General features: G+C 36.5%; 2 protein-coding genes across 2 annotated transcripts; one reads left to right on the top strand and one right to left on the bottom strand.

The window, feature by feature from the left end:
• Window positions 1-13,788: 13,788 nt before the first annotated feature.
• On the top strand, window positions 13,789-18,277 carry LOC107863185 (F-box protein At5g52880). Its single transcript, XM_016709002.2, has 6 exons — window positions 13,789-14,184; window positions 15,609-15,763; window positions 17,110-17,197; window positions 17,338-17,525; window positions 17,723-17,865; window positions 18,019-18,277. The coding sequence occupies exons 1-6, from the start codon at window positions 13,964-13,966 to the stop codon at window positions 18,127-18,129; spliced, it is 906 nt and encodes a 301-aa protein (XP_016564488.1). The 5' UTR covers window positions 13,789-13,963; the 3' UTR covers window positions 18,130-18,277.
• Window positions 18,278-18,757: 480 nt separating this feature from the next.
• On the bottom strand, window positions 18,758-21,734 carry LOC107863186 (reticulon-like protein B2). Its single transcript, XM_047409402.1, has 5 exons — window positions 21,216-21,734; window positions 19,750-19,930; window positions 19,489-19,630; window positions 19,297-19,366; window positions 18,758-19,206 (listed from the first exon to the last, which is right to left on the bottom strand). Exons 1-5 carry the CDS (start codon window positions 21,418-21,420, stop codon window positions 19,037-19,039), a joined length of 768 nt encoding a protein of 255 aa, XP_047265358.1. The 5' UTR covers window positions 21,421-21,734; the 3' UTR covers window positions 18,758-19,036.
• Between the last annotated feature and the right edge of the window lie 2,810 nt (window positions 21,735-24,544).

Raw genomic sequence — 24,544 nt, 5'->3', positions numbered from 1 at the left:
GTATTTCCGAGTCCCTGTTAATAATTCACTTCCTACTATATTTGATTTCTTTTTCAAGCAAATCAAAGCAGGTGTGTCTACTATTTGCAACCAACAGACGTTAATTAAAACTTCAGAATTATCAAGAAATCCTACCACCTTTTGAATCTTGAATACTTAGCACCTCATCAAGACCTAACCCTAGATCCCATAACTCAGGTTAATGGAGTTTAGCCACTCATGATGTAACAAACAAAACACATTATTGAATTCATGATTTGAAAAATAAACTTACAGAGATAAATAATAACTAGTAAATAGCAGATTAGATCACAAAGGAAAAATCTCAAAATACTGATAATAATCTCTCAAAAATAGTTGTGTTGTTAAAGTCAAGAAGTAAAGAGAGAAAATATCAAAATATGTTGTCCCCAACTCAAGGTGTCAACCTTGTGTGGAATAATAATGATAATAACAATAATAATAATGTCTAGAAAACCCTAAAACAAAGCTTTAAATAGTTTATCCTAAATAAGAAAACAAAATCAAGGTTACAGATTTTTTTCAAAATAGACGATGACTATTGGTGAAGCCTTATCAGGATCCTGACGACTTATCAAGAATGTCGTCAGGTCTTCTTCAAATCTGCACTAATCCTGTCTTAGGTTGACGGAAACTTCTGACGGCTTATCAGGACTGTGATGACTTATCAAAAATGTCGTCACACTTTTTCTCCAATTCTCATGTCCTGCCTAAATCTGATGGCATTCCTGACGACTTATCAACATTATGACAGCCTATGACAAAATATCGTCAATTCTACCAGCTGGAACTCATTCCTTATTTAAGGCTGACGATGGCCTTGATAGCCTATCACCGGGATGACGACCTATCATGAATGTCGTCAGCTGCACTTGTCTTTTAATTGCTTTAGATTTTAGCCTTTTTTCTTCCATTATTGTTGGTTCTCAATCATATCAGCTTAAACTGCAAAATCAAACATAAACTAATCAAAAATAACTAAAGTTTCTCAATACATTACAATTATTTAGAGTTAAAAGCCTCAAATGTGTTAGCATATACTCACACATCAACACCCTCAACTTAAAACAATTGTTTGTCCTCAAGCAACCAAAACATAACTAAGAGAATACAAAGTACAATTTGGCAGCTAACTACTCATATTAGTTTAGAATAATTCCACCATCTCCAAGGTCAGTCAATTTAAAACTCACTATTGATGTTTTGAAGAACAACCATGCAACTCACAAGCATCAAGTCGGTAAAAATTTAAAAATAACAACCATGTCATACCAAGATCACACTATATGAACAAGTTGGTGACTTAGCAACATACCCAATGTGCCCTCACAACAAAGAAATCCCTTTTCACTCATATCAGAATTCACATACATAAACATAGGGATAATCACAAGTCTCACTCTCAGAATGAAGTTCCAAACACTGCATGTCAAATGCCATAGGCTTTCCCTTATAGTCAGTACCCAAATCTTCAGGTAGGTCAGTTAGGATCACCTTAGGGCTTTTCTTAGGCTTGTAATGTAGGCTAGGGGCTGGTATGATATTCATGGATATTTTAGAGTGACTATGCCTCCTTGACACTACACTAAACTCTTTGGGTATCACTTCTTATCCTTCTTTTCCTCCTCTTCTTTTATTGGTCACACATGCTCAAGATGGATGCGGTCTTTTTAATCATCATATTATTTTTTTATCATCTTTAACACAGCTTTCTCGTTTCTTATTCCTTTTTTACCGCACCTAACTTTTTATTATTTTCTCTTATTCTACCTCTCTTCATGCTTATTTTGCATCACGCACCTCTATGATAGCCACCCTCAACTTAGGCTATTTGCCTAAGTCAAGATGCATAGTGTCCAAGGAAGACCAGGGCCAAAATAGGTTCATTGTGAGGTAAATGGAAAGGTGAGAGGTTTCATAGAAAGAAACAGGCATATAGGCTCAAATCAGGGATCAAGGGATATTATTCACATTGGGAAGGTCATTTAGGCTGAAAGTGGGTTACAATCAAAAAATGGCCTATGATCCTTTCCTAACCCCTATCCTACAAACAAGGCAGGACTAACAGGGTAAGTTCTAGATTCGGCACACAGCAGGAGTTGAGTAAGACCTCACACATATATGGCACACAAGTATATTGTATATCACTACTTATCCAATTCATGTAATTTGTTCAGCAAAAATCATTAAGTCGCCAGACTAATGCCATAAAAAGATGCATCGCAGTCACAGATGAATGCAATTCACACAGTTATAAACTTAGATCAATGGAGAGGTGCTCAAAAGTTACAACACAAGCTAACTGCCTCAAGTACCTGTATTACTCCTAATTATCTACCAAAAATTATTACAACATCCTACCCTACACCCTTAACTTAAAATTGAAAATAAAGCTAAACTAAGGGTTAGAGTATAGCTGGAATGGATCAATACTGGGGTTCATAGGTTTTTGACCCTGCTACTGCATCATCTGCTACCTTCTCTCTATTAGGAGCTTCTGGCCTTGTAGTGGTAGGGGGTATGCTAGATGAGGCACCTGCAGCCCTGGCTTTCAAAGCCTCCTTCCATCTCTCATTATTCGTTAAGGACTCCATTCTTGCTTTCTTCAACTCCTCTTTTTTGGCCTTTTTTTTGCCCTCTTTTTCACTCTTCTTTCTTTCTCGCTGTCAGGATCTTCTCTCTTATCTTTGCCCTTTTACTCCTCCTTCTTTTTTTTTTCTTTGGTAAATCTCCAGTAAGGTCAAGCATTGGAATTTCTTTCTCAAATTCATGTATAGCCAGATCTGTCGGCACCATAAATCGGTGCTGCTGCAGTACCCCAACATCTGTCTTTAACTTGTTCAAGGCCGCTCCTGACATTTTTTTTGCCCGTGTATTAAATCGGTTCTCTAAATCTGCAACCTATCTAGGCAAAGTCATAAAAGACACAAGAGCAGCCTTGATTTTTTTGTCTAGTGCAGCGGCAAACTGTTTGGCAAAAGCATGTAGCTGTGCTTCACACCATTTGGCTTATTTGGCCACTTTTCTGATATCGATCGGATGAAATGCAAATCCTGCTGATGCTGTAGAAGATGAGGGATTGGGTTCATTCTCAGGCACTGAACCTATTTGTGCTAAAAAAGTTGGTTGCGAAGTCTCAGAATCTTGCACTTCCACATTAGGTGTTGAACCGGCATCTGTAACTGGAGGGTCTGCTTCTACCTCTACACCTTTATCAAGTATCCGTCCTAGCTGATTTTCATCATACAATATAGGATTGTGGGTCTTTCAGGCAGGAATGTCATCATCAACCCCTGCAATCTCTGGCATATTAGCATCTCGACATAACTCTATAATAAGACAAGGAAAGGGATAAGCAGTATTGGTTCTTGATATTTTAATCGTCATCTCATTGGCAATAATTTCCCCAAAATTAAGGGGGAGCTTCTGCACCATGCTTGATACTAGGATAGCTTGGTCGTCACCTAGAATGTTGTCTCCATCAGTGGGCATCCGCCAGATATGCACTACACCCCACTAAAACTTTGCCTCTTGAGTCAAAGAGGACTTATAGATTCTCTCGTTTGGGTTGGTCACCCATGTTGGTTCCCCTTCGGCTATGATGTTGGCCAACCATGGATGTTGATTTGCCCGATTCTTAATCTGAGCATAGACTGATGGTAAAATGGCCTGAGGAGTAAAGTTGGGGCCATGAAAGAACCTGTTGATGGTTCTAATTGATATATCAACCCTTACGCCCCTACCTAAACTCTTTCCAATAGGGGCTGGTCTGCAACTCTTTCTCCTGACCTACACATATTTTCCAACTAAGCCTGGTAGTTCGCATAAAACTCTCAGACCAGTGCATGGCAAAATGAGCTTCCCCCTTTTGTAGTCCATCCCAAGCCGTACTCTTGGAACTTCTGTTCTACTTCAGGATACCTATGCAGACCTTTGGTGATAATTCTTTTTTTTCTGAATTGGCCTTTTAGTCCTTCTTCTATCAGTTCTGCGGAGCCCAGCAGTGAAGATGCCCTCCGCCTTGGGAATTTTCCATCTAGCATTGTCTCGAACTTCGAGGTTCTTACATTTGATAAGTATTCCCTGAATTGGAGACTCCTCATCATCTTGTTGTTCAATGAAAGGGGATTCAGATGCTATTCCCTCAGACTCAATTTTCTCAGACCCTTCATGTTCTTCCTCTTCAGATTCAGCATATTCAGACTCTGCTGCTCATGTTCAGAATATTCAGATGCTCAGAAGTAATTATTATTTTAGTATCCTCACTATCCTCCACCTTAAATGGTGGGGGTGGTGAAGGCTGGTTAGGGCTTTGCTTCTTCTTTCGCTTCTTGAGCATAGGTTCTTCCTCTTCATAATTAGACTCCTCATTGATAAGTTTTTGGCGTACACTTTTCTATTATTCCTTCTTTGTAAGAATGGGGAAATTTCTTTGGGTGTCATTATAGGGTTCCTGTAGCAATATAAAAACCATTAGTCAATCCTCAAGAGCCTAAACACAAACACATTAATCATTTAAGCTTCACATCCTTTGAAAAGGCTCATTCATGCTTCAGGTTCCAGGTGTGACGAGATTTCTTGATAAGCCATCACGACTGTGATAGCTTATCACAATTATCGTCAGACTTAGACAGAACCTGCAAACTTTATCAACTTCTGACGATATTTCTGATAAGCCGTCACAAATGTGATAACCTATCACAAATGTCGTCATCTCTAAACAGAACTCACTTTATTCTTAGTAGCCTTTGATGACATTTTTGATAAGTCATCACAGTTGTGATAGATTATCATGAATGTCATCAGCTCTTATCATAACCCCACTTTTAATTTTAACTTAATTTTTGGCCCCATTATTTCTCAAAATCCACTCGAGTTCTGATTTGTGAGCTAAATTTTAAGCTTTAGGCTTGCACAGCAAACCCTAGTTCCAAATTTCAGCCTCTTTTCTAGTTGAATTCGGTTTAAGTCTCTTGGGAACTTGGGTTGTCATCAATTTATCCCTTACCACTTGAAAAGAAAAGTCAAATTTAGAGCATACTTGATGGGAGCCTTCAATATGATTACACGCACAAGAAGAAGTAAGAAGAAATTCTTGATTTTAATTAGAAATCCACACACAAGGAAACTTGCTTTTTATTACTTGGAAAAAATTTTGAATAAGGAAATAATATACTCTAAACATTGAGGGGAAATAACTCAAAAGGAAGTAAAAACAAGCGGGAAGGTGAAAAGGTTTGATTGGGCCCGAGTTGGATCTTTAAAATTAGCCCGAATTTGGTTGTTAAGTTACTTTTTAATGACATCTTATGACGGCTTGTCACAGGTGTGACGACCTATCACGGATGTCGTCAGCCTTAACAGAACTTCAATTCAAAATTGGCCTCTCTGACGATAATTTTGATAGCTTATCACAGTTTTGACGGCTTATCATAAATGCCGTCAAGACCTATTCTGCTGATTTCATCAGTTTTCCACCTTCTGTGAACTAAATCCTAACTACAAAAATAAATACTTTACTAGATTATAAAATTTTGGGTTACCTCACAATAGCTCCTGATTTACTGTCGCAGCACAACTTAGTTATTTTGACTACTCAGACTTCGCCAAGACAACCTGTTGATACCCCTTTATCATCTTCATAGAATACATCAACAATTGACAAAACACCCATCTCTTTTTACTGAGTCATGGATGAGTGTATCTCGAAGCGTGCTTCTTTATCATTTAGCCTGAACTTTAGCTCATTCAACTCCATGTCTACGATCACTCTTTCGATTGCGAGGAATAGTCTACCCAAGATGATGGGCACTTCAAAGTCCACCTCGCAATCTAGGACTACAAAATCAGCAGGCAGAATGAAATCAGCTACCTTTACTAAAACATCGTGTAATATGCCCACAGGCTGCTTCACAGACCTATCTGTCATCACCATCCGCATATTTGTTGGGGTAGGATTCCCCAAACTCAGTTTCTTGTACACAGAAAGTGGCATTAGGTTTATACTAGCTCCCAGATTGCATAATGCTTTGGTGAATTTCAGGGAACCAATAGTACATGGAATGGTAAACGCTCCCGGTTCTGCCTTTTTCTGCACTAAAGACCTTGTAGAGATAGCACCACAATGGAAAAGATTATCCTCCGGATAGTGGCTAACCTTCCGTTTCTTGGTCACAAGGTCTTTCATGAACTTTGTATATCCTGGCATTTGCTCAAGTGCCTCAACCAAAGGCACATTTATTATCAATTGCTTGAGCATTGCCAGGAATTTTCTAAATTTTGCATCGTCGGCCTTTTTCTTTAATCATTGAGGAAAGAAAGGTAGTGGTCTTGGGATAATTTTCAACACCACTTTCTCTTCCTTCTCTCTTTCCTTCTCTGAAGCATTAACATAACTATCCAGCTTCTCAGACTCCACTGGATTGCTTTCTTTAGATTCATTAACAACTACCTCACCATCTACAGATTTGCCCAAAAAAGGGCCAGGTAATATCTTACCACTCCTAGTGGTAATTGCCATACATGATCCATCATTTCACGGATTCTGAATCATATCGCTTGGTAATATTCTGCTTTTTCTCTGGTTGAATATAGTGGAAAGTTGGATCATTTGCTACTCTAACTATTTGATGACAGCGGAGTGTGAGTGCACCAACTGACTGATGGATATCAGATCGATCTTCATGGTGGTTACACCAGAGTTGGTGGCATCAAATTTCTTTAACAATTTCTCCATTATGTCCTCCATGGACATTTTTCCAGAGCCAGTTACAGCAGTTTCTCAATTTCCAGGAGGAACATCTAAACCACTCCTGTCATTATTGTTTCTCCAGTTTCCTTGCTCCCTGTCTTTGTAACCAGGCTTGTCATAAATGTTCCGACCTTGATTCCCTTGGTTATTGCCTCGAAAACCCCCTGATTATTAACATAATTTGCCTCTTCTTCAAGCTCCACATCCACTCGGTCTTGAGACGTTACAGCTTCACTTTCTCAGTCTTCCCTAACAATAAGTGCTTGGTGAGCAAGTCTATCTGAGTCTTTAGATGGGCCATGTATTAATCCCACTCCTTATCTCTCCTACATTGTTCAGCAGACATACCAACAAAAATAGTAGGGTTTCCTACCACAGACTCTCTGGTATGCTAAGCCCGACTTTGTTTGGTCATTCTATTTAGCATATCTGAGGCATCTTAAAAAGACAGATCAACAAATGAACCACCACCAGCATTATCTACAATTGACTTTGTTACAGAGTTGAGGGCCCTGTATAAAGTATCCATCAAGTGTAGGTCTGTCATATTGTGGTTTGGACACTGTGTTAGCTTTTTATTGAATATCTCCCAAGTCTCATGCAAAGCTTCAGTAGGGAGCTATCTAAAATTGCTGATTTTGTCCCTCAACTGTACCCTCCTGGAGGGTGGAAAAAACCGTTCTAGGAACGCTTCTTTCAATTGCCTCCAGTGGGTGATGGAATCAGGCGTAAGCTCATTCAGCCACAATGTTGCCTCACTGGACAGAGACAACGGGAACAACCTCAACCGAATAGCGTTCTGGCCCACTCCTGGGTTATCAAAAGATTTGCAAATGGTGACAAAATTTACCAGATGCAGGTTCGGATCATCCCTAGGAAGGCCACCAAACAACCCCTTCAGATTGAGGAGTTGGATCATAATACTCGTAATGTTGAACTTGGCTCTAGGTGCCAATGGTGAAGGAATAATTGTACCCGTTGCACCTGCCCCATCCATGTCATCATCATTATTATCATTCAGATCATACCGAACCGACTGGTATTCTTGTATTTTTTGGAATGGATGATTCTGGTTAACATTATGTGGCACTTGTGCAGCTATCTGCTTTGTACGCCTTGGGTTACCAGGGTTCAATAACTCCTCATCCCCCAAATCTTCATCCTCAGGGTTTGGATATCGTGCATGTTGCCTGATATTTTGCATATTCACCTGAGCTCTAGCTAAGGCTGCCAATATGTCAGCCTCTTGTTGTTCTGCCATTCTTCCTATTTGTTGCGGTTCCGAATTTAGTGGTAATAATGTTTCTCCGGAAATTTTGGTGCTTGGCATACACTATAAAATCCTGCAAATAAACAAAAATAATAAATAAACGTAAATCTAGGAAACTTAACTAACAGTCAATTAGCGCATACAAACTTCAGCTTACAATCGTATTCCCCGGCAACGGCGCCATTTTTTATAACACTCAAATTACACTCTTGAATGGGTGTAAGCGATCGTTGTCAATATAAAATCCAACTAGGTTGGGGTCGAATCCCACAGGAAATATGCTGTGAACTCAAGTTGATTGCGATTTAATCACTGATAGTTTAATGTTTCCTAAAATGAGGGGTTTAGGTGTACCAAGTTTTTGTTTGTCACTTTACTTTCAGTGTTTGTAAATCAAGAGTTTATAAAATAACCAAAATTATGTTCACTAGGGCTTCTGGTACATGACAGATGCTAAAAGTGGTTCAAGATTCTCACGGTGGGTAGGATACCAAGCTATCTTTATCGATGTTATACTTAAATATCTCTCGACCTACTTAAGCGTTTAATTCCCTAATCCTCTCAGACTTAGGGAATTTCTATTTACTGCCCAGATTTTACCTCAGGTTAACCAACCTTGTTACAGCATTGATTATTAAACGAAGTATTTCCGAGTCCCTGTTAATAATTCACTTCCTACTATATTTGATTTCTTTCTCAAGCAAATCAAAGAAGGTGTGTCTACTATTTGTAACCAACAAACGTTAATTAAAACTTTAGAATTATCAAAAAGTCCGACCATTTTTTGAATCTTGAACCCTTAGCACCTCATCAAGACCTAACCCTAGATCCCATAACTCAGGCTAATGGAGTTTAGCCACTCATGATGTAACAAACGAAACACATAATTGAATTCATGATTTGAAAGATAAACTTTTAGAGATGAATAATAACTAGTGAATCTCACATTAGATCACTAAGGAAAAATCCCAAAATACCGATAATAATCTGTCAAAAATAGTTGTGTTGTTAAAGTCAAGAAGTAAAGAGAGAAAATATCAAAATATATTGTCCCCAAACTCAAGGTGTCAACCTTGTGTGGAATAATAATGATAATAACAATAATAATAATGTCTAGAAAACCCTAAAACAAAGCTTTAAATAATTTACCCTAAATAAGGAAACAAAATCAAGGTTACAGCTTTCTCTCGGAATAGACGATGACTATTGGTGACGCCTTATTAGGATCCTGACGACTTATCAAGAATGTCGTCAGGTCTTCTTCAAATCTGCACTAGTCCTGTCTTAGGTTGACAACAACTTCTGACGGCTTATCAGGACTGTGACGACTTATCAGAAATGTCGTTCTCTAATTCTCATGTCCTGGCTAAGTCTGATAGCATTCCTGAAGGCTTACCACCATTATGATGGCCTATCACAAAATGTCATCAATTCTACCAGCTAGAACTCATTCCCTGTTTAAGGCTGACGATGGCCTTGATAGCCTATCACCGGGCTGACGACCTGTCATGAATGTCATCAGCTACACTTGTCTTTTAATTGCTTCAGATTTTAGCTTTTTTTCTTCCATTATTGTTGATTCTCTATCATATCAGCTTAAACTGCAAAATCAAACATAAACTAATCAAAAATAACTAAAGTTGCTCAAGACCTTGCAATTATTTAGAGTTAAAAGCCTCAAATATGTTAGTATACGCTCACACATCAGCAACAGATAAAATATCTGATGTAACATATGAATACATCTGATACAACAGATGAAAATTTCTGATGCACCAGATTAAAATCTGATGTAACTATGAAAATCTGATGTAACAGATGAACAATCTAACAGATCATTCATCTGTTGCGACAAACGACTCTTCTGTTTGGAAGAAATCTAAACAATATTGATCCAACAGATGAGTGATATGTTTCAACAGATCAGTGATCTATTTTTATTATTTCCAATGATTTATTCATCCGTTGCAACAGGTCAGTTATATGTTGCAACAGATAACATACCTGGTACAATAGATTAATGATCTATTTTTAAGGTTTCCAATGGATTACTCATCCGTTATAACAGATGGTTATATGTTGCAACAGATAACTACCTGGTGTAACAGATGCGTGGTCTATTGAAACAGTTATTTTACCTTACCGTTGTGCATGTTAGATTTACTATTATCCCTTTTTAACGATGCATTAATCAATTATAATCTATTTTATGTTTCTATTAATTTAAGATAATATGGCCCCCAAAAGAAAAAAAAAACTAAATCAAGTCCAAGTCTACCACTCTAGGAGCTTGCTTTACAAGCGTTATCTCAATCAGGAGAAGAAGATAATGAACACGGGGAGGCGGAATGTCTAAAAGGAAATGATCCAAATGCTAATAACCCTTCTGCCGAAGAGTTGGTCAAAACCTTCAGCATTGATCGTTATCCTATGAGAATGCAATGCGATGGTGCCACAGATTTAATGGGTGATTTCGTGGTTAAGTCAGCCATAGAAAAATCTTTCGACGCCTTCAAAAAATACTTCAAGAAAAAAAATTGGATGTTTATTTCAGGGAAAGCTGCTTTGGGCAATATCTTGATTTGCCGAAGGACAACAATGCTCATTTCCAAATGAAAATGGTATGCGATCTTCTCAAGCGTAGGTTTATGTATGAAAATAAAGACAAGATGGATGAGATATGGATAAATTACTATGGCATGCCTGTTTGTTTTGGTTGGAAGGAGTTTGCCATAGTTACCGAACTAAAATGTTATCCTCCTTCTCCTTCTCAAGTTATACCTACTCTAACCCCAAAAAAACACCCCGCACACCCAAAAAAGGCAAAGAAAATTCAAGTGATCGTGATGACCTGGTGTCGATTGTTGGTCCAAGCTTCAAAAATAAAAATTTGACAGAAGCGTTGAAAGGTAAAGGACTCTCAAAGAAGCACAAGCAATCATTATGTTTGGTTTGGTTTGTACATAATATTCTTTGGGCGAGAGACATTAACAACAACATAAGTATTGGTTTAATAAAGCTCTCTGAGGATCTTGAGGCATTTAATAGCTATCCTTGGGGTTATGAAAGCTTCAAAATAACTGTTCAATATTTGTTGACTCTATTAATGCCAAAGACAGTCAACTTATATAGCTTTCCATGGGCCTTCATGGTAAATATTTCTTTTATTGGCGTTATGTTATAGGCTTGGGCATTTGAATTCATTCCTTATTTGAGACAGCAAGTGAACTACCAGAAAGAAGTTTTCTGTCCAAGAATCCTGAGATGGTTGTAGGCCAAAACCGATAGAAATGCAAAATTTCTTGATCTTTTCAACCCCCCCAAGAAAGCAGTAAGTCCAATTCTAATCAAGTTTTTGTTTTAATTAATGATTATTTTAAATGATTTCATCATCATTCTAATATATGTACCGATTTATTTTAGATTATCCATCCATGGCTTGTTTCGACCAACCGAGAGTTGAAGATGTCATTTTTTCTTACTTTATGGTCTGTGCAAACTTTACCGGACCCTAAGGTCGTTGATGGAATAAAAATAGAATTGTTTGAAGCAACAACCATCACAAGAAAAATAATTTTGTAGGGTGGGATTGTTGCTGTTGACAATAATAGTGGTAGTGGTCATGGTAGTGGTGTTGTTTTTGGGGCTAATGATACTCCTCTTACCGTTTTTGAAACAACAAGCCATTATGATTATGATCATACTGGTTGTACAGATTTTTCTCCAGATTTTGCCACATCTAGCGAATGTTCTGCATGCAAATATCAAGATTGTAAAGCGAAACACGATGGAGTAATTAATGCTATTAAGGCACTAACTGCTTCTGTAAAGGAAATGGCATCTAAGAGGGGTGTCATTCTATCAAAGAAAATTTCATATCCATACACTCCACTAGAGATCAAGACGGCTAAGAAAATAAGGAAAAATACTTTTAAGGCATCAACTGTTGGCTAACCTGTTGCATCAGATACGTTATCTGTTGTAATAGATGAGTCTTATGTTGCAACAGATGGGTCATCTGTTTGAAATTATTGTACTGTTCTGATTTACCTGTTCGAATTCATCCCAACAGTTGATCCATATGTTGCAACATAAGGCTCTTCTGTTGCAATAGATGGACAATCTGTTATATATCTGTAATTAGCATTGATAATTCTAGCTTTCCAGGTGGATGTCACAGTAGAAGCCACTGCTGAAGAGCATAATATCACAGTTGATAATCCATCAACTGCTTCCAAAGAAGAAGAAAAAGTAGAGTCTGTTAGTTCTGGAGAACGGAAGAATTACCCGTTTGAAGGGTTCAACATCTCGGATGAGGCTCCAAAAAAACTAACACAGTTGATCAACGACTATTCAGAATGGATTGTCGATGGGCTGTTAAAGCATCATGCCGGCAGGTACATAAATCAATTTTTAAAGATATTGGTTTATACTATTCTTGTTGTAAGAACGTGACATTAACACATATAAATCATTATGTAGAAAATAAAATGATGAACACTACAAAGTGAATGAATCGAGTCTTGATTTTGATATGTTCGACTTTGTTGTTGCACATCCCGAAATGAAGAATTGGTTTTATTTTATGTCATAGCCCCAAACTTGTTGTAATGATGAGGTTTAAATGTCATACATATTACTATTAATTAATACTTTATTTAATTGCATCTGCGTATTAATTTTTTTGTCACGTAATTCGAAATATTTGATAATATGTGCAGCACATCTATGTCATTTTTTACTACCTCCGAAAGAAGGCCAAGTTGCAAACACAAGAACAATACAGATATACGATAGGAAATTATTTGTACAAAGTTTACATCAATAATGCCTACAATAGGTATTGCCAACAACAGCCGGAATTTTCCCGAAATGAGGAATGCTTTGATCAACATCATCAAAGGTTTTAGCATTCCGACTGGCTTACCTTGGCATTTGGTCAACGAAGTGTACATCCCAATCACTTGTGGTGATGAATTCCATTGGGTGCATGTTGGCTGTCGTCGTTCTAAAAGAGAAGCGCATTCAAGTTTATGACTCGATGTCGCGAAGGAGATGTTGCGGGCCTTCATCTGAGATACAAAAGTTGGCCAAAATATTGCCTACTTACCTTAATATGGGTGGCTTTTTGGACCAAAAGGTTTCGCTTTTATATACTTTACGACAGCATACGCATTATATTATTTCAATACATATTTTATATTTGTATTTACAAGCATTGATTTTATTTTATTTTTTAATAAACCTAAGTCTGGTCGGGAATCACATTTGTGGATTCTGAAAGGTGCCTAACCACTTTCCTTTGGAATAATTTGAACTCTTACCTAAAATCTAAATTCATTTCGTAGATTAGAATAAAGTCATACTTGTTAATAAATAAATAGGTTTCCTATTTTTTCTTAAAAATTAGGTAGCGACTTTGTACAAAATTTATTCTTTTAGAGTTCATAATGTCGTGCTCATTTTTACCTTAGGTAAAAATCGGGTATGACATCAGTAACAAAATTCAATTTATTAGTTTTTTAAAATGATTGATTCTAAAAGAGTGCTCCTTTCGTTCTATTTTATGTAACCTCATTTAACTTTACACGTATTTAAAAATAAAAATTTATAACTTAACATAGTTCTTAAATATTTGTGTGACCGTAAATTATTAGAATTAGAGGAAAAACAGAATTTTAAAAGTAAATTATTTCTAATTATTGGAGGACTAAAAAAGAAAGGAGAGGGAGTAGAATAAAGCAGTAAACTATATAGGGCTCTTGATTTTCACAGGAAAGTGTACACAGAGCGTACAATATTAGAGAAAAAACAATCAATCCTGTTTACATATTCGGATCCAAACTCACATCGCTGCCGATTGATTCTCTACCCTCCTCAAAATTCACAAACCATATTCTTTAAAATCTTACAACCACCAAATGCATAGTGTTGCTCGAAATAGTAGAGTAGAGATGAGAGGTTCAATGGTGGAGAGGTATCAAAAACTAGGGCTAAAACACTCGTTGAATCAACCTTATCGTTACCCAATTGCTTGTGATGAGCTAAGCATTATTATAAAAAATGCGTATTCCAAACTTCCCAAAAATCTTCAATCACTCATCTTCCAAGACTCCCTCGCCGCTTTTCGCCTCCTCCCTCAGTAAGTCAAGCAAAATTACTTGATATAGCAAACATATCTTATGTATTAATCCGAAATAGCGAGTGTTTTGAGTTTTATCTGTTTCGCGCAGTACCTGTTTGCTTGGAATTGTATCGATTCACTCTGTATCAGTATATCAATTGGCACTGTAATTATTTGCTATGATACAGAGCAAACAAATGCTGCAACAGATACAGAGCGAATCGATACACACTATTGCAAGTTAACTATTGTAACATTTGGTAATTATTCAAATCATAGCTATGATTGAGAATTAGGGATTAAAGTATTGCTATAGCTGAAATTTCCTCAAGAATAAATGTTTTTTGCTTGCATTTTCTTTTATTTGATTAATATGATTGCATCTCTGCGGATACAGAGCTAGTGTGAACTTGTTTATCTAAAATTTGGGTATGAGGCATAATTGACTAATGAGTTAACTGGTAGAAAAATATAGTTTCTCATCGCTCATGATTTTTTTTACAACCTTGGTGTTCGGGCTAGCTTTAGCGCACCTTGACAAATTCTACGGATACCTGCCACCTCCCAACAGCAACAGTACACCAAGTAACTTTGTCCACTAAGGTTAACGGTTGGGAAGAATCACCTAGTGTTTTTTTTGTCTCTGATAGGATTTGAACCTAACAACTCGTGATCTGTTATGTACTAGAGAGTTAAAAGATGAAAAGAGATTGAGAACAAGAAAACTTGTATTAGTCCATGAGTAAATGGAAGGATTACATCGTTGATCAACTAGTCTAACTCCTGCAATTCAACCTGGAAATGGAAGAAAAGAAAGGTTTTGGAGAGGGGAAAATAGTTAGGAATTAGTTGTACACTTGTGCTTCATTAAAACAGAGAGTTAGGAATTAGTTGTAAGTGATTACTAGATATTGCCTGATTCTCCAACTTCAATACCATGTACTTATTCAGCTGGTAAGGATAGGTGAGTTCCTCTTCACTCACTAGCAAATTGTTCATTACTACAGTTGAGAGTTTGAAGATTTTGGTATGCTTGTCAAAAAATAGGAAAGCATTTAGTTAAACTTGCAACTTTGGTAATTATTGACATAGTTGATCAACATTTTCTGTGGGACTTGTCACTTGTGTTAATGTGTTGGTCAACCTTATAAAGACATACTAGCTACCAAGTTTTCACCTTTTCCTGCTTTCTTGATGGTAAACATCTGCTGGTAATAAGGGCTTGATGGAGCCCTTCCATATTGAACAAGAGACGCAATTCTCTGTACTTTGAGGTCCCCCAATCAAAAGATTGTACAGACAATTTAATTTGTTGGTATTAAGAAAAGAAAATTTCAAATGTTCCTTGTTCATGAAATTTGTTGTTGGTGACATGTTTTTAATGATAACTTTGCCACTTCAAGTAAAAGGAACCTCAATAATGAATGTTTTTGTCACTTCAGAATGCAGACACAAGCGGCTATATCAGCAGCACAGGGCCTGCTTCACAGCATGGAAGCTGCATTACCAAAACAAAAGAAAGCTTTAGCTGCATCTGAATTCAAACAGGCTATGGTTACTCATAGGAGGCGTAGGAAGGTCCAACTAGTGTTAGAAGGTAGTTTTTTTAAAAAAAGATATAAGAAGGTACTTTTAATTGAACATTTGTTCTTAATAAAAATATCTCTAGAGACTTTTAGTGCTTTCAGTGTGGTATACCTCTGTGTGAAACCCTGTGGATAGGACACCTATAGGTCCTTTCCCTTGCTTTCCAGCCATGGTGCCATTTTCCTGCAAGTTCATTTTTAGATTTCAACTTGCAGCTGTGGCTGAAGGACTGGTGTGGACATCACTTTACAATCAGAATTTTGAAATAGGAGAGTTATTTCCAGAGCATGGACAGAGTTACCGTACCTATGTTTGGTGGGAGCCTGGGAGGTAGTAGGTACCCCATGGAATTAATTGAGGTACCCGCAAGTTGGTTCTATCATGGTCATTTTTTGTTAAAAAAAAAAATATTTCCAAAACTCTGTAATGCAAACAACTCTCCCCCAAGACCCCCAAAGAAAAGAAAAGAAAGAGCTGCTCGAGTGTCGGGTCCTGAGATACTTAAATTGAGAACATACCTCTGCCTCTCTTTTCCCGGGAAAGGGGGATAGTTAATGGAGAAATGGATAGTGTAATATACTGCTTAGTGAGGCAAAAGGTCATCCTCCAGTGAACAGTTATATCTCGAATTTGTACTGTTCCCACCAACCCTCATGCCACCACTGAAGTTAAACTAATGTTGATTTTGATAAAGGAATGGTAATGTTAATAAGATATGATTCGCTTAAATAGTTGTAGAGAGTCATCCAATGTGGCATCCTTTTTTTTCTTGATTGAAACTTTCATGAAAAGGCATCTAGAAGATGCATAGGAAAAAAGGGATACAAGTAAATGAGCGAGCCTGCTCATGTGCAAAAACTATGTTAAAACTACGGAGCAGACGCAGTCCAAAGAATGATCACAATTGAATACAGGGGCCTGATTGAGCCAAGTGAAAAGATTAATCCAACACAGCCTTGAGCACATAAGATTAATCACACCTAGCCTTGAGGGCATGATTTGGAGTTGATATTCCATTAGCCGATTTTATGCATTTGTCAAGTCTCCACAAACACCAGCTTTCATTTGCTTCTCTAATACTATTAGGCATGACCCAGGCTAGTCCAAAATTTAAGAAAAACATATTCCACATGTCTGCCACGATAAAGAAAAAGATGTCTCATATTTTGTGCCTCCATCTGACACATAAAGCACCTGTTCACAGTGTAGATGTTCCTCCTACGGAAATTGTCTTGTATAAGATATGCTTCATATAAGGTTATGCTTCAATATAGCATCCCTTTTTCAAACATTGCTCAATACTTCTGTATCTGCTATGTGTGTTCTAATTTTGTATTTGTTGCTTTGGGATGCCAGGTAGGAGCCAACTTCCTCAGGATGTCCTTGTGCACGTATTTGGTTTCTTAGATTTAAAGTCTCTTGTTACTGCTTCTTTAGTCTGCAGGTAGACTTTCCTTATCAACTTTAAGTTGTTTCATTAATTAAACTCAGTGTAGGCAGCTCTTGAACATTGGACTAGTCCTTTGTCTAATTTAATCAAATTACCATATCAGGTGGTTTCTGAAAAGGCGTCTAATTTTGCAGGTCGTGGAATGTGGCAGGTAGTGACAACCATCTGTGGCAGTGTATACATATTAGTTTTTTCGGGAAGTCAAGTGACAACCCAAACATTATCAGGCTTACCTATGATGTGGAGAGAATTTCATTTACTCCGGCAAATATCACTGCAGCTAATGTTGACTGGAAAGATGCTTTCAAGCGAACTTATAGAGGTATTTCCATTGGCTGCTATCCCACTTTGGTTAGACGGAACAATGTTCCCAGTTTTGGTCATTATTTTTTCCGTGTTGCACGGTTTATAGACCACTCTAACTAATCTAGCATTATTGTTTGTCTTCATTCAGAGAGTTCTTTACCATGTCTGCTTGTTTTTTTTTCCTTTCCGAATTTTCTTCTGTGTGTGACTCAGGAATTTCAATAAAGGTAACATCCCAGAGGGGCTTTTGCAAGCAGTGCAATTCAATTGTTTGGCTGAGTAACTCCAGGTGTTCCAATGAATGCTATGGGAAAATTTCTGATGAACATCAGACCATGCCTGCGTCACTTGAACAGGTTTGTGAATGCCGTCTCCTCAGAGCTCTACGGAAAAAGGAACTTTCCCTGTCTCTGCGGATTTTCCTATTTCATTATTATGTTTTTTCACAAACTTAAGTATCTCATAGCTAGTCCTACAAGGTTATCAATAATATCTTTTGCTGTTGCCAGATCGTTGAATATGTAACAGAGGAGTCGATACCTTCCTTGGATAGTGATACTGATTCAGATGACTCAGTTGATGGCTTGTGGGCCTATCCCAGGAGATGTAGTAGCATGTAGATGATCCTTATTAATATATCAAGACATACGCAATCAGTTAATTGGCTGGGGATTTAAAAAATGAGATGAAGGCTTGTAATTAATATCCACTTGTTCAATGGCACAGTTTGAGAATATCAATCAAAGGTAACAGTCAATTAGCCTTCTCTGTTGTTTCTTCATTTCTGGTGCTTCCGACTTGCTTGGACAGCTTTTACATAGTTACATGAGATGGACAAAGTGCATCCTTTTGAAATAGATTGAAAATTCTCTCTTTAAAGGAATAGATTGTTGAATTGGGTTTCCACAAAGATTGTGACTATTGTTTGAAACCACCTAGCCTTTTAAGTAAATTACCTATCAGAAGAAGTGCAAAAGTGCAAGTAGACGATTGACAGCTCAGAATTTACAATGAGCCTTTCAAATCATTACCTCGAGCTAAGAACTGTAGTGAAAACTGATAGATTACTTAATGCCATCCTATCCCAACATTGAAGCACCAATGCGCAGTGCAAATTGTAAAGAAAGACAACCGTAACAAACTTTACAGCCAAAGTGATACATAACATATTGTAAATCTTAAAGTTTTGAAACGATGTTTGCATCATTCCAGAATTAAAGTAGACACTTAACATAAACAATGCAATGCTGTCAAACAAGAATCGAAGTTGTGTTTCCATTATCTGACTTATAATCTCGTAAGTAATACTCACTTTGCATATTGATGTTCTGTCACACGATGACTGCCAAAATCTTATATAGCAGTCATCCAAAATTAAACAAAACAGAAAACCACATCTGGAACTCAACTACCACAAAACACCAAGCCTGTTTAGTAATGATAAATCAAAACAAGTAAACAAAGGGGTCTTCTAAAATAACTGAATCACAACAATTGGAGGACCTTTTGTCTGCCACCTATTCATGTCTATAAGAACTTTTTGTCTTTCAGTGGACCTTTTGGAATTTTGCTTAGAACCTTGACGTTAAAAACAGCATACTGCTTTTTGATCTCTGCCTCAGCCTTCTCAGCAAATGCATCAACCTGGTCCTCATACTTCTCATAAAGTACAGGGACAGCATGGAGCAATACAAAGCCTGTTTGCAGAAAACAAATCACACACTATCAGAATTAATACACATAGATCTATACAATATCAGTAAGCAACATTAGAGTAGATCGCTCACAAATGTAAAACAAGGTGAGGAAGTTCCAGCAGTTCCCCAATATCGAAAGAAACCACAAGCCAGCAATAACCTGCATGTAATTTGTGCATCAAAACTGGGAAGCTATGACAAACGAATGAAGAACAAACAGGAAGCTGGTTCTCTCAAGATAATAGGCTCAAATTGTCCAACAACAAGGATACGATAACATACAGCAAGGAATCTCTTCAAGTCCTTCCCAGCGGCAATATCCCGAAGAATTTCAAGACCTCTGTTTATTTCAATCCTGAATTCAGCAGCAACACCCAGGACAATGTCTTCAGGCACAATGACTTGTGGAATTTGGGGTGGAGACCTGGTGCAAAATATTTCAAGGTCAATCCTAAAGGTATACGTGGATAGACAAATTACGAAATAAGACAAAATAGTTATCTGGATAGATAAATTACCAAAGAAGATAAAGAGTAAACTTACTTGTTGATGAAGGTGGATACATTGGACCAAAGGAAAAGGACTGCCAAGGCAAGGATCAGTATATGGCATACAAGCGTAACCAAGTGGTACTGAAGCAACTCAAAAAGCACCCAAATTGCAGTGGCAAACCCAAGCACGCCGGCAGTAATTTTCTTGTCCCTCCACAGAAAAATGTCCGCAGCTGCCCATAAGAATTAACTAATTAGATACATAAACACAAATGCACAATCATGCATCTATAAAAGAAAGCTGTGTCACTGCACATCGGATACATCTGCTGAAACTTCAAATTCTTTAAACTTTGGGAAACATCAAATGGATTTGGAAGACACCAAGGAGGCAAAGAAAAATCTTGGCTATTTTCGGGTCAAAGAAAAAGGTAGAAAAATTCTACAAATAAAAAGTTCAAATCTTGCACTTAAAGTGTTTTAGTAGACACATGAACACTATCATCATGTCTCAAAGTCGATAGCAAAGGGAATGTTAAAAGCTGGAACATCTCTGACATCCTCAAGTCATTCTAGAAACCTGAACTCTTCGAAGGAACAATGGACAACTCCATGTGTTTACATAAATATCTAATGAACCTCACACCCAGAACCTTTTAACGTTCATTATACATCTTGCTCTTGGATAGTCACAAAACCATGCTGCTTGAATTAGATTAGTATATATAACATACATTGTTTACACGGAAATTCAAAATTGGCCTATAAACCTCCTTATATAACTATTATCTTTCTTCAGTCCATTGACTACCAATATGAGTAACATCGAAGCATGCAAGTACAGCATTTATCTACACGTATCAAATAATATCTTAGCAGTGCAACCTTCTCATAAATTTGATCTCGCTATGCAGCACTACAACAACAACAACTTATTACATGTAATCTCACAAGTGGAGTCTGGAAGCAATATACCACTACTAGTAAAAGGAAAAGAGGGAAAACTTCACAAAGAATCCAACTCGAAGCAATTATAGCCGAATGGTGAAACATAACAATACAACCAATGTCAGATCCATCCAAAGCCAATGAACAATATTGTATCACCAAATAACGATAATAGAAAAACACTCACATTGATCCAGGATTTTCACTAAGGCCATTCAAAATAAGAGAAAATAAACACATAAAGAGGCCTAGGGGATTCAACATCTAGTATACATACATATAAAGTAATTACAACTTTGTATATCGCATTCGATGAACCCCTGTGGCCTGGATCCAAATGTACCTACATCTTATAATAACTGAACACATAAATGGATGTCGCACTGCTTCTATAGATCTCAAATTTTCAGATTTCAGAAAAGGAAAAAAAAAATTAAAGCGCATCTCAACACCAATGCCAAATAAAATCTAACACATCGAACTCATATCCAAAAACAAACATAAATCATAATTAAAACACATAATGAAAATCCATACACCAAAAAAGTAAATAGATATTGAGAGATATACGTTTTCCGCTGCCGAGAACCTTATGAACGGGCCTTTCCCTACCAAAGAGGCGATAGATCTTTGCCTTGACGGCTTCGACGGATGATACTTTCTCCATTTCATTATCGGAATCTGATGAAGAAGAATCGTGGGGGTGCAATGTGTCGTTGATCTTATCCATGACGGAATCAACGACGGAATCGTGTTCGCCGGCGTGATCGGCCATTGTGTGTACTCCGATCTCAGAAAAGTGTGACGCCGGCAATTGTTGAATGGGTGCTTTTTGAGTGACCTGCTTTTTGCCTTTCGCTTTTTCACGCTTGCGAACTTGTGTGAAAGAGGGAAAACTGTTGAAACGCTTAAAGAGCCAGATTTCCACACCTGAGGTTTGGTGTCCCAACCTAGTGGCTCGGGGAAATAACGGAAATCGATGAAGCGCTGCTGTCCGCTAAGAAAATAAAAAATTCTCCGTTCTTACCATATTAAGGCCCGTTTGCCTCTAAGAATTTTTAACCTTTTTCCGATAAATTCTTGAACTTTGTTCCAAAAATTATTGGAGTTGTATTTAAATAGGTGAAAAAAAAAATTTTATTAATTTTTCTTATAAAAATTTAAAAATAATTTTAATTTTAAACACAACTCTAACTCTAAAACACTTCATTTTCATAGTCAAACACAAAAAAAAATATTAGCTATTTTTTTCATTCATTCTTTTTGGCACGTTTTATTCTTCAAAAATCAAAGTACATAAATTTTGACCCGCATTTAAAAACGTATTTCGTCAGCATTAATATGAAATGATTGCAACTTAAATACTTTCTTCGTCTCAAATTATTCGTTAAAAATTAAAATGCCACATTAATTAAGAAAAATAATTAATAACATGCCTAATTTATTATAGTACCCCTATTAAATGATGTTTACATTTTAATTTGAAGAAAAAGTAATTAATATAAAAGGTAAAACATGAAAAAATTATTTTATCTCCTCTTGATTAATGAAAAAAAATAAGGAAAAATAAGAAATCAAATTAGAAAATTTGATACAGGTAATTTGATACGGAAGAAATAATATTTTTTATATAATTTTAAAATATCTACATTTTAGATTAAATTATTGAATTAGACTAATACTATAATTTTGTCCCAAAGATAAGTCAATTAATTCTCGTAAATTGAACATGACTACAAGCAAACAGAGGAGTAATTTACCTTTTATCTATACCTTTAAAAAGGATTTATTTTTTATTTATTTATTTTTAAATTTGCAAACTAGTTTATGTTTTCAAAAATTATTAATTATAGATATAAATAGAAATTTTTAATTAATTATATTTTAATTTAAATAATTTGAGACATCAATTTAAAATGAACAACCAATATTGAACGAGAGAGTAAAAAGGAAAAGAAAAGGGATTACTTGTGTCAGTTGAGTCATTCGAGGTTAACGGAAGACGTTGAATTTAACGATTTGAGAATCTTGTCACAGTTGACGGCGTCAAGTCGTCGTTTATTCTACGTGACGTGCAATAGGCACTGTTCCCGCCTCTTTTCCGGTACACTTGGAATATGTGGACACGTGGATAAGTCTAAGTGGTTCATTAGAAAAAGTAGTGGGCCAGAAAGGATGTTTGGGCTTTCATAACCAATAGGGACAATGGTTTGGGTTGGCTAACAAGACCACTTTGGTTGACATGTTTTGATTTGCTGAAGGCTTCAAAGGTCAAAGATGGCACTTTTTTAAAAGGAAAAATAATATAAATACACAAATTAACTTGTCGTATTTACACAAATTTTTATTTTTATAAAAAAATTATAAAAATTTCAATTACTTATGTAACTTTGTTAGATATATCGAGTAGTTAATTATGTATCTCGATAGATCCAAAATTAAAAATAATGTATCAGGAGCCAATTATGTATCTTTATATAAAAAAAATGTATCTTTGTTGGATGTTTTATGTATTTCGACCGACCCAAAATAAAAAAAAAAACGTATCGAAAGCTAATTATATATATTTACAAAGGAAAAAATATATCTTTCGTTGGATGTATCGGAAGTTAACTCGACAGACTCAAAATCAAAATTTTCAATAATTATATAAAATATCAAAAAAAGTTATAACTAAGCTCCATAATATCGAAATTTATTTTTATTTCATGAAATAGGTCCATACATCAAATATGATTTTTTCTTTTTGTAATTTCTCACATTGTGCTTCGCATATATTTATATCACTAATTCAAATTCATAATAAAAATTCAAACTTTGAGATAAAGCTCTTAACTAATGGCAATTTAATTTGTTGATATAAGTCAAATGGTCACCTTAGCTTTTGAAGACATCCTGCGATACCAACACAAGAAGAACTCAATTGTGGTCACATTGAGGGCACGGGAGCACGCATGGGGGACCCATTTTAAGCCCACAATAGAACAATCCCATGTATGGAAGGTTGCTTGGAAGCTTGCCTTGATGAGATGCCCGAGAGGTCCAAGTGTTGAAGAATAATTGTGAAGACCAAAAAGACTCAAGGAAAGTCATATGTTGAAGTGTGAAGAAGACCACGTCAAAACACTACATGATCACCCATTCATTAAGGGTGTAATGGTTTTTTTATGCTTTTTCTTTGCACTCCATAAGAGCTCCTTTTCATTAAGGGTATTTTGGTCTTTCATGTAATAAGTATAAATAGACTCCTTAGGCTTATTTTTTATTAGACATTGATGAAATTATTGAGAGATACTCTTTAGTTGTAGTTTTCTTCCTCTCTTAGAGAGAGAATCTGAAATTAGGGTTTACACTAAGTGATGGATTTCACTTGTGTTGACAAATTGGCAACAAAGGTTGGTGCTTGGGGAAGGTGACTCCCTTTGTGTCTACCTAAGAGGGTGGTTTGAACTTTCATTTGTGAGGTGGGATTGGAGATTTGATACATCTCCTTTTGTTAATCATCTAGTGGAAGTAAGGGTCACTCTACTATCTTTACATTTATGAAATCTTTCTTCTTTATCTCCTTTCTAAAAGTTGTTTTCTCTTTGCTTGCTTGCTGATTTTTGCATATCTAGTGTCAATTTCGTGTTTTAGCCTTTCTTTAGGCTATCATTTGGTATCAAAGACTTGTTTAGGGTTATTCCAACATTCCTAAATCTTGGTTTTAGTGTTCTTGTATAGAAAATCTCATCAAAAAAGAGTCAAAAAATCAGGTAATACAAAAAAAAAATGGTGTCTTGTATTGTCTTGTGTTAGATCCGAATTTAGTGTCTTAGATCTACAAATTTTTACTTTGTTTTAAAGGTTTCTTGTGTTAGATTCTTGTTCTCTAACACCTAAGGAGTCTAGATCTAGTT

Source organism: Capsicum annuum, chromosome 3 (assembly GCF_002878395.1).
Source record: "Capsicum annuum cultivar UCD-10X-F1 chromosome 3, UCD10Xv1.1, whole genome shotgun sequence".
Classification (NCBI taxonomy): domain Eukaryota; kingdom Viridiplantae; phylum Streptophyta; class Magnoliopsida; order Solanales; family Solanaceae; genus Capsicum; species Capsicum annuum.
The sequence above is the reverse complement of the archived record's forward strand: the minus strand, read 5'-3'. Positions and strand labels throughout refer to the sequence as shown.